Consider the following 10,000-nt stretch of genomic DNA (forward strand, 5'->3'; position numbering starts at 1 on the left):
AACATTTCAGAAATTGCACGTCAAGATATATCCCCTTGTTCTATAGGCTTATCATGTTTATCAAACTTAGGGGAGCTCTGTAGCTAGATATATTGTGTGCCAGCTGGACCTCCTTTCACAGCTAAAGGAATCCAGGTAAAAAATTCACAGGTAAAAAAGTCACAGAAAAATAGTCACAGGAAAAAAAATCATATTAATCTTTCCTAGACAGTGACCTCCACGGGTTTTAATCCGGTATGTATCCACCTTTGCGGCGTGTTTAGTACAAGCCCGTTGGGGATGGCCGTAAACACAAACAAAAGGCTGTTAATATTATAAAGATAATGACCCCCATGAAGTATTAGTCCTCGATAACGCCCCTCGAAAATCCTTGGGGGTCACTATCCAGGAAAGATCCCAATTATTTTCTGTTCTATTACGTTAATTGCTACCATAAATTAATGTGACTTTTTTTCCTGTGACTTTTTTCCTAGCCAAAATTGTGACTTTTTTCGTGACTTTTTCCTGTGACTTTATTACCGGCCACCAACTAGAATGAGGTTTTATACACATCCAATTCTTGCCCCCGGCACAGGGAGGGTGGCTGTGTCATGTCTCCCCTACTGTCACACGGGGGAAGACAGACAAGATCCACTCGGATTTTATTATTATAGATGATATGGTCACCACTAGTCCTGAACGATGACACTTACAAAGCACTGTATATCGCCAGAAAAATGATGCTAAGTGCAGTTTTGTAGTTAAGTAGCTTAAGCAATGGCTCGTTGCTTCATGACATTGCAGTTCAAATTCTACAGGAAAAAGTTATTGGCAACACATACTTTGAGGTGACATTGCCTGTTTATAACCTGCAATCACTTCGGTGCCATTGAGGAGGAGGATTGAAATCAAAAGACATCTCAATTTGCATAAAACGAAAATTTTCAGGACTGCAGTCTAGTCATTGTTCAAGAGATTCCTTGCTGATTCGGGTTAAGGTAAGGAATTTATGATGTTTCGAGAAGAAATTTTTTTGAGTGATAGGATTATTTCCACAAGGTAAGTATACCCCCTTCCAGTTGTAGGAATATTACCTTTTTTAAAAATAAATGCATATATTTTTTAGCCCTACAAATAACTGCACTGCAGACAAAAGAAGGAATTATTCTATCTCACACTAATCGTACCATCTCGTTGTAAAGACTGAACAATTAACGAAAAGTGATCCCACTGTAATGGTTAAATTTTTCTAATGTACTCTTACATTTCTTTCCTAAACAGGATGGGTTGCGACGACTATGGCTTTATTGGGCAAGATGACTATTTCTGCGGCATACCAGGTCGTCTACCTGCACGCAACTGAACTTTTCCCAACGGAGGTTCGAGTGAGAGGCCTCGGAACCTCCGTAATGGTTTCCAAAACAGGATCGATCATCGTTCCATATATCATAAACGCACTTGTGAGTCATTTTTTAATAATCCGTTGTAACCACATTTTATGTTTTTTCTGCCTGGAGCATTTACCTGTGATAAAGATCCCATTTTACTCTTCAGGCTCTTTTCCAACTTGACTTCTCTGTCCAACTACTTTTGAGACCGCCACTGAAAAGATCTGTCACGGGATGGTGGGCGAAGGCGAGGGATTCGGTGTCGTAGATTTGAATTTTGTTGGAATTTACCTTCGTTCCTCATGATTTGCACCTTGTGCTAGTTTAAAGAAATCTCGAGATGGTATCGATGCATAGTAGCATCATCATCCTAGGTAACCGGCAACTAAGCTAAACCACATGTGTCTATAATATACAATAAGGGACAAGAACAGTGTCATGAGGAACACCAGAAATTACAGTGTCTTAGCCACTAGTGTCCATCAACAACTACTCTGCACATTCTATTAGTTACTTACAAGAGCCAAACCAGGAAGTTGAATAGTTGGAACTTCAGTTCAAAATGGGTGCAAATACTTTTTTGTTGACGAGGTTCACATATTTCTCACTTCATTATCCATTTGTTCTATCCAACCGATTTTTTTTTTATGTTATCTCTTTTCCATTGCTTGTTTTTCATGATGGGTGGCTCTTCTTACTGTGACCATTGGACTCGAAACATTCTGCTTTTCCAGTTAGGGTTACATTAATAACACTATCTGTCCCTCAGTTTTTTACCTGAGCTGATTGGAAACTATCGGTGACTGTCTCTCTCTCTCTCTCTCTCTCTCTCTCTCTCTCTCTCTCTCTCTCTCTCTCTCTCTCTCTCTCTCTCTCTCTCAACTGGAAATGTTTTACCGATATCCCATGAGCCATATGCAATATCTTACGATTACATGACGACATCTGATGTTTAGAGATTTTAATATTAGCACAATTGCGTAAAAGATATAAATGTCATTCATTTAACAAAACCGCCACCCGAGATCCACTTCTATTCTGCTTTGATTGTATCAGTCATACACTACTTGCTCCTTCATGGCTATTCATGTGTTACACCACCATCTGTTGTATCATCCATGTTATTAAGATTAAGTTGTGTTTCTGAAGAACAAATTGACTATGTGTCTTCAGAAACAATATTCATGCCGTGAGCATCTAATTAAAACAAAACCTTTTCAGTGGACTGAATTGATCTTTAAGCACCCTATCATTGTCTACGTTTCCTCACTTAATAACGTTCTATTACACCTATCATCATCACTAAATAAACAAGTAAAAAATGCGCCGAAGTTTCTTCAGCGCAATCGAGTTTTCTGTACAGCGTATAAATGCTGTATGAGCCGCGGCGCTTAAAACTTTCAGTCACGAACCCGGTGGTGGCTTGTGCTATAACGTAGCCAGAAGCACGATCATGGCTAACTTTAACCTTAAATAAAATGAAAACTACTAAGGCTAGAGGGCTGCAATTTGGTATGTTTGATGATTGGAGGGTGGGTGATCAACATTCCAATTTGCAGCCCTCTAGCCTCTGTAGTTTTTAAGATCTGAGGGCGGACAGAAAAGTGAAGACAGTAAAAGTGCGGACGAACAGGCAAAGCCATCTCAATAGTTTTCTTTTCCAGAAAACTAAAAATGAAAATATCATTGTTTTTCTTATACTCCTTTAGCAACAACAATCCTTTGACCTATTCCCTAGTGGTTCGCTCATCTTATTCACTCTTTAAGTAATTTGTCATTCACGAAATATTTCATTTTAAGCCCTCAAGTAATCACATCTGCACTGACACTTTGTGCTTGGAATATTTTATGGTCATTTCTGCTGTCTCTACGTTGACTCCAATCTCTTCAGGAGTCGCCTCCCCAGGTCCCTCTTTTGGAAAACTGGCGATGTTTTCCAGATGTTTGCTTTATCTAAATGGATATGCTTTATCTCCAGTCATTATATTTAAACCAAAAAATATCTATGCATCTAAGAGTCCCTTTTAAGTGAAAGCATTTTACATACACGTTATTCATGAATTTTCTTGTTTTAATTTACTTTTTTATTTTCTCCGAGATTTCGAACAACTTTTGCAATTTTTTTTTTTTTTTCTGTAAAACGTCTTTACTTCTTATATATTTTCTCCTATTTCAGAATTTTGTTGCAACTGGAAATCATTCCCAAGACTGTTGTTTCAATGTTTTGTCTTAATTCAAGACGATAGAAAACAACCATCTAAGGGATACTTTTCAACCTTCCTAATTTGCCAACATGTCTTTTATATTATTGCTCCAAATCAACTTAATAAGAAGGTGGCCGGTAATAAAGTCTCAGGAAAAAAAGTCACAATTTTGGCTAGGAAAAAAAGTCACAGGAAAAAAGCCACATTAACTTACGGTGGCAATTAAAGTAATAAAACAGTAAACATTTTGGAGCTTTCCTAGATAGTGACCCCCGAGGGTTTTCGGGGGTCGTTATCTAGGACTAATATTTCTTGGGGGTCATTATCTTTATGATATTTACAGCCTTTTGTTTAAGTTTTTACGGTCATCCCCAAGGGGCTTGTACTAAACACGCCGCAAAGGTGGAAGGACACGTTCCTGGTTAAAACCCCTGGGGGCCACTCTCTAGGAAAGATTAATGTGACTTTTTTTTTCTTTGACTTTTTAAACTGGACTCAACAAGACAAGTCATCCACATTTCCAGAGTCTCAGGGTAGCGTGAAAAAGTTGGATTACCATGCAATAATGGAACAGTGCAATAAAAGCGTGAGAGAGAGAGAGAGAGAGAGAGAGAGAGAGAGAGAGAGAGAGAGAGAGAGAGTCAGCAATACCAGTAGTTCCTCTAAGAACAGCTGCCCTTATAAATCCATGAATATATAATACCGACTAAAGACCTAAAAAAAAATAAGTGGTCCCAATGTGGTGTGAGTTGCTTCCTTCTCTCCTACGAAACAGAATTTGTTCATATTTCTAACGTCAACATGTCTTTCCGCAGATACTTACTATTGTTATGGCTGATTACATGCTTTCATTTCACTTAACTCCAGTGTCTGTTTGGGTCAAAACTTTTAACTCAGTTTTCGACTTGTTCCCTTCGTCCATTGGACTTGAAATTTTGCATGGTTACTCAATCCTGGTAACAGCGCAACCTTACATGATCAGTAGGTCAGCAGTGACCTCTAGTGACCCTACAGCGACCTCTCCCAGTATCTCAGGATTTGTATGAAACTCTTTTAGTTTTTCATACCTTCTTTGACTCGGTAGAATAAGTTAATAACTCTATGGATTTTTCAAACCTTCTTGGCTTGACAGGATATCACGTACAATTTCATTAGCTGCAACCATAAATCGGTTAGAGCTTCTGTCAAAAATAAAAAGTATAAAATAAAAAAAAATGTAAAAAAAAATGTCTAAAAACGCTTTCATTAAAATGCACTAAAAGGTAGAAAATAATTTTTTGAGACACATCAAGATTTGCTTACAATTAATCATGTCTACAAAAATAAAAGGGTGGGCGCCAAACATGGAAGGAATGCTGCAAGAAAAGAATTATATAGATTTTTTATTTCTTGTAGCATTTCCTTCCATGTTTGGGGCCCGCGCTTTTATTTTTGTAGACATGTTTAATTGTAAGAAAATTGCAAGAGAATCCTTGTGCATTTTCATAAGAGTGGGTTTAAATTTTTTTTTATTTTTTAGAACCTGGAAAGTCATTCAAATAAAAAAACTAAAAGTTCTTTTGTTTAATGCCTTCCGTTTAAGGGACAATCAACCCGGTGAATATTTGCTTTTAGAAATTTCTCTTGATATTAAAAACTTGAAGAAGAAGGTGTTAGTGTGCATTCTGGAGGTCCTCTCCCATATAACTAACACTGTTGTGTCACATTTTAACATCATATTACAGGGTGCTATATACTGGTGGGGCCCATCAGTGCTGTGTGGAGCGTTGTCCGTTCTGGCCTGCGTGGTGTGCTTCATGTTGCCCGAAACCTTAAGAGCGGCTCTTCCAGATACCGTGGCTGCACTGGAGATGACTGCACAAATGCAGAAAAGGTAATCATGACCATACACCTGGTCAAGTCTTTCTAAAATAACCGAGGTTTAATTTATATTTATTTATTTATATATATATATATATATATATATATATATATATATATATGTGTGTGTGTGTGTGTGTGTGTGTGTGTGTGTGTGTGTGTGTTTGTGTGTTTGTGTGTGTGTGTGTGTGTTTGGCAAAAATTCTGATATTCAAAGCATTTCCTTATACGATAAAATCCAGACGTTCGCTCTATACCTAAAGTTAAGTGATTTCATAAGAAATGTCATCTGCTGTTATTATTATTATTATTATTATTATTATTATTATTATTATTATTATTATTATTATTATTATTATTATTATTATTATTATTACGGAATTATATCGAAAAAGCAAAGTTTTTATTATTATCATCGTTAATGCCGCTGTTGCACTATAGTCATCTTCATTTCATCATTATCTCTTGCATGTATGGAACCCCATAACTTTCTTTATGGTATAATTTTTATCTCTGTCCGAATATTTGACCTCTAATATTCTTCTTAAAGATTTATTCTCAAAAAGATAAACTCTTTTAGATGTAGTTACATTCTCTTGCCATGATTCATGTCCTTATAGCAAAACACATATCACGAGACTTAAGTATTACCTTCCTTTCATATATATATATATATATATATATATATATATATATATATATATATATATATATATATATATATATATATATATATATATATATATATATATATATATATATATATATATATATATATATATATATATATATATATATATATATATATATATATATATATATATATATATATATATATATATATATATATATATATATATATATATATATATATATATATATATATATATATATGTATATATATATATATATATATATATATATATATATATATATATCTTCTTTTTTCTTCGTTTTAAATGTTTTTTTTCCATTTTTATATGGGGTAAGCACGATGGCTTCTTTTGAAGGACTTTGATTTGGCGGTGGGGTAGGCCGTAGCATCGATCGGCTGCGCTGCCTGACATCGCTTAGAGTGACTCTAAGCCCTGGTAGCGAATGTGTACATGTATTGTACCAAATCCCCAGCTCTCTTTCTCCCAGCAGCGAGGAGAACTGGGCGAGTAGGTTGACAGTTCGAGACTTGTGATTTCTTTCCTTTTTAGTTCCTCGTTGGACGAGTCGGTAGAGTTCTCAGCTACCACTCTGCTAGGCCCGAGTTCGAGTCTCCGGCCGGCCAATGAAGAATTAGAGGAATTTATTTCTGGTGATAGAAATTTATTTCTCGCTATAATGTGGTTCGGATCCCACAATAAGCTGTAGGTCCCGTTGCTAGGTAACCAGTTGGTTCTTAGCCACGTTAGATAAGTCTAATCCTTCGGGCCAGCCCTAGGAGAGCTGTTAATCAGCTCAGTGGTCTGGTTAAACTAAGGTATACTTAACTTTTCCTTTCATGCTTTACGGTTTCGAAATATTATTCAACAATAGAGAACCAGTATTGGATGCAATTGTTCCTCAATATCTGAAAAATTTAGCATCATTAATCCTTTGTCCACATAAAGCTATTTAGCCCTTTTGTGCATTCTCTGTCTTCATTGCCTCTGTTTTTCTGTGATTTATTCTGAGTCCCATCTCTCAAGTTATGTGATGTATTCTGCTAACCAAGATGTGTAAATCTCATGGCGTTTTGCTTATCGCAGTGGCAGCATGTAGCACCTCACTATTAACTGCAAATTCAGTTGAGAAGACTCCTTCAACATAGTGTACCAGGAGGAAAACCTCGCAGTTGCACTATGAAATAATTGTTAGGAGAGGGTGGATAGCAAGACTGAAGAAAGATAATATGAATGGAGGTACAGTAAAAGGAATGAAATGGGTTGCAGCTAGGGGCCGAAGGGACACTGTAAAGAACCGATAGTAATGCCCACAGTGCAATGAGTTTAGCAATTTTCAGGTAACAATATTCTACAAACTCTTTTCATATAGATCACTTAATAATCATCTCAAATAAACAGTTCTCTTTTTTATAATTGTTCAAATGTTCAGTGCAATAATTTCAATATATCCCATAACAATAGCCTTTAATTTGCCGTCACAGACAATAATTAATACCCATCTTAGATAATAACCGGACTAGCCGACGAAAGTGAAGGGAACGGCATCGTACACAACTGAGCCAGTCTTTTTCTAAAAAAAAAAAAAGTATGCCATATATTTCCTTGAGAAACCCTTACAAAAGTTCCTTTTATCTGCACTGAGCAAAACCATCCATCATACTTAAGTTTACTCCTAAGACTCATCATCAAATCAGACAACAACTGTTTCACTTGACCCACCCACTTTGTATACAAGTAACCTGTCAAAAAATCTAGTTTCTCATTGGAGGAGTCGGTAGAGTTCTCGGCTACCACTCTGCTAGGCCCGAGTTCGAGTCTCCGACCGGCCAGTGAAGAATTAGAGGAAGTTATTTCTGGTGATAGAAATTCATTTCTCGCTATAATGTGGTTCGGATTCCACAATAATTTATGATGTAGGTCCCGTTGCTAGGTAACTAATTGGATCATAGCCACGTAAAATAAGTCTAATCCTTCGGGCCAGCCCTAGGAGAGCTGTTAACCAGCTCAGTGGTCTGGTTAAACTAAGGTAGCCTATATATATATATATATATATATATTTTTTTTTTTAATAAAATTAGTGCAATATTATAATCTAGTTTTGATTTACAACGAAAATTAAACATTAAAATATTCATAAAGTTTTCTGGATTCATACAACAAATCTCAAAAACACCTTTTGAAAATACAACAAAATTGGCCTAATGTGATCATGAAAATAAAATTTATGCAACATAGATTCTTTTTCACTGCAGTCATTATCACATAAATCTGACCCTTGAATGACTAAAATCTTCAGTATGTGGTTTGTTGCCGAACTCCCATGCACATATCTGTATACAAATTCCATCTCCAAAATACTAATAAAAGGAACATAGATGCGTTTCCAAATCAATAGCCAGTCTAGTAATCAGTCTCGGTGCTTAGTATTGAAGAGAGTTTGAGATAATAAGTTTCCTTGCATGTAACAAACGGAAAGTTTTTGCCAACACATTTTCCTTATTACCTCAGCACCCCGAATAAAGAAATGTATTTGTAAGATTAATGCATGTAGAATATATCTTTCGGTACATTTGGAAGGGGATGTACAATCCAATGAAAAAGGCTACGTTGTGTTTACGTAGAAATGAAGGGCGATTGGGAATAGTTGAAGTGTACTATAAACTCAAACTATCTTCAGCTGCACTGTATTAAAAAAATATTTTAAATGGAATTGGTTTGAGTGTGTGTTACTAAACTCGGTTTTTTTTACCGAGGCACATTTGCACCGAATCGCAGGGGTGTCCTTTAAGCTCGGAAAAGTTTCCTGCTAGCTGATTGGTTGCAAATATTTTGTCCGAATAGCATCATTGCTTTCAAATAATTACCAAGTAATGTGAATCGAAACTTATTTACTAACCTAAATTTCTCCCTCAGATATGTGTTTTGTCAATAAATAATGTTAACGAATAAAGAGATTATAAAGGATTGTGATGGTAAGTCTAAATTTAATAACAACACCCGCCGAAGTCAACGACAGGAGCTTGTTTTCGGATGTACGCTGCATAATTTTTTTACTTTTCACATATTTTAACACCAATCGGTAATTGTTTGAAAACAATGTTGCTATTCGGACAAAATATTTGCAACCAATCAGCTAGCAGGAAACTTTTCCGAGCTAAAAGGACACCCCTGCGATTCGGTGCAAATGTGCCTCGGTAAAAAAACCGAGTATAGAAACTTAGATTTAGTTATCTGTTATCGCTAAGGGATATAGTTGATATATCTTATATGACACCGACCTTCCGAATAAGTCTTTTTATGCTTAACCTAAGTAGACTGTTTGTTACAAGCTCGTCATTCGTGTACGTATTTTTATATTATCGACATAAATCGGCATGTTTATGATCTGAATAAGAAGGCGTGAGGGATGTTTGTATATAGTATAAGTATCCATAGGTATTACTGAAGATATATTTTGCATCTTTATCACAGTAAGGCGTAAGCCTACGATATCGGAAACATGGATTTCCGCCAATCGAGAGCTAGCTATGCATATGGCACATCTATCTAAAACCTACGTTGGTGAGTGGACACATGAAATGAAACCAACTATAGAATGCCAAAAGCTCTCTTGTTCTGCGCGCTTAAGCGTTATGTCCACGGTCCTAGGCCTAGGGCATGTCCAGCGACCAGCTCGAACCTGCTGTTATGCAGAGTGACGGTTGACACTAAGTTACTCGGACTGTAACTTGTATATTAAATTCATACGGGTATAGTCCCTCGCTAGGATGTCGATTCAGTGCGACGATTGTGCCCCAGACTCATTAATCCTTTCACAGCGATGGTTTGTGGCACTTCATTGCAAAGAACGACCGTACTCCTCGTCATGTTAAAAATGCCAGGTCTCTACTCCTAAGCAGACGATCCGTTTGGT

At 36.4% G+C, this 10,000-nt stretch overlaps 1 protein-coding gene across 1 annotated transcript in view; it reads left to right on the top strand.

Annotated features, from left to right (window-relative positions):
* Window positions 1-10,000, top strand: part of LOC136835145 (organic cation transporter protein-like) — a 142,707-nt gene that overhangs the window by 122,916 nt on the left and 9,791 nt on the right. Inside the window, exons 11-12 of the mRNA XM_067098351.1 lie at window positions 1,261-1,439; window positions 5,296-5,444. Coding sequence (XP_066954452.1) covers window positions 1,261-1,439; window positions 5,296-5,444 — 328 coding nt within the window. The remainder of the gene's footprint in view (window positions 1-1,260; window positions 1,440-5,295; window positions 5,445-10,000) is intronic.

Source organism: Macrobrachium rosenbergii, chromosome 55 (assembly GCF_040412425.1).
Source record: "Macrobrachium rosenbergii isolate ZJJX-2024 chromosome 55, ASM4041242v1, whole genome shotgun sequence".
Classification (NCBI taxonomy): Eukaryota; Metazoa; Arthropoda; class Malacostraca; order Decapoda; family Palaemonidae; genus Macrobrachium; species Macrobrachium rosenbergii.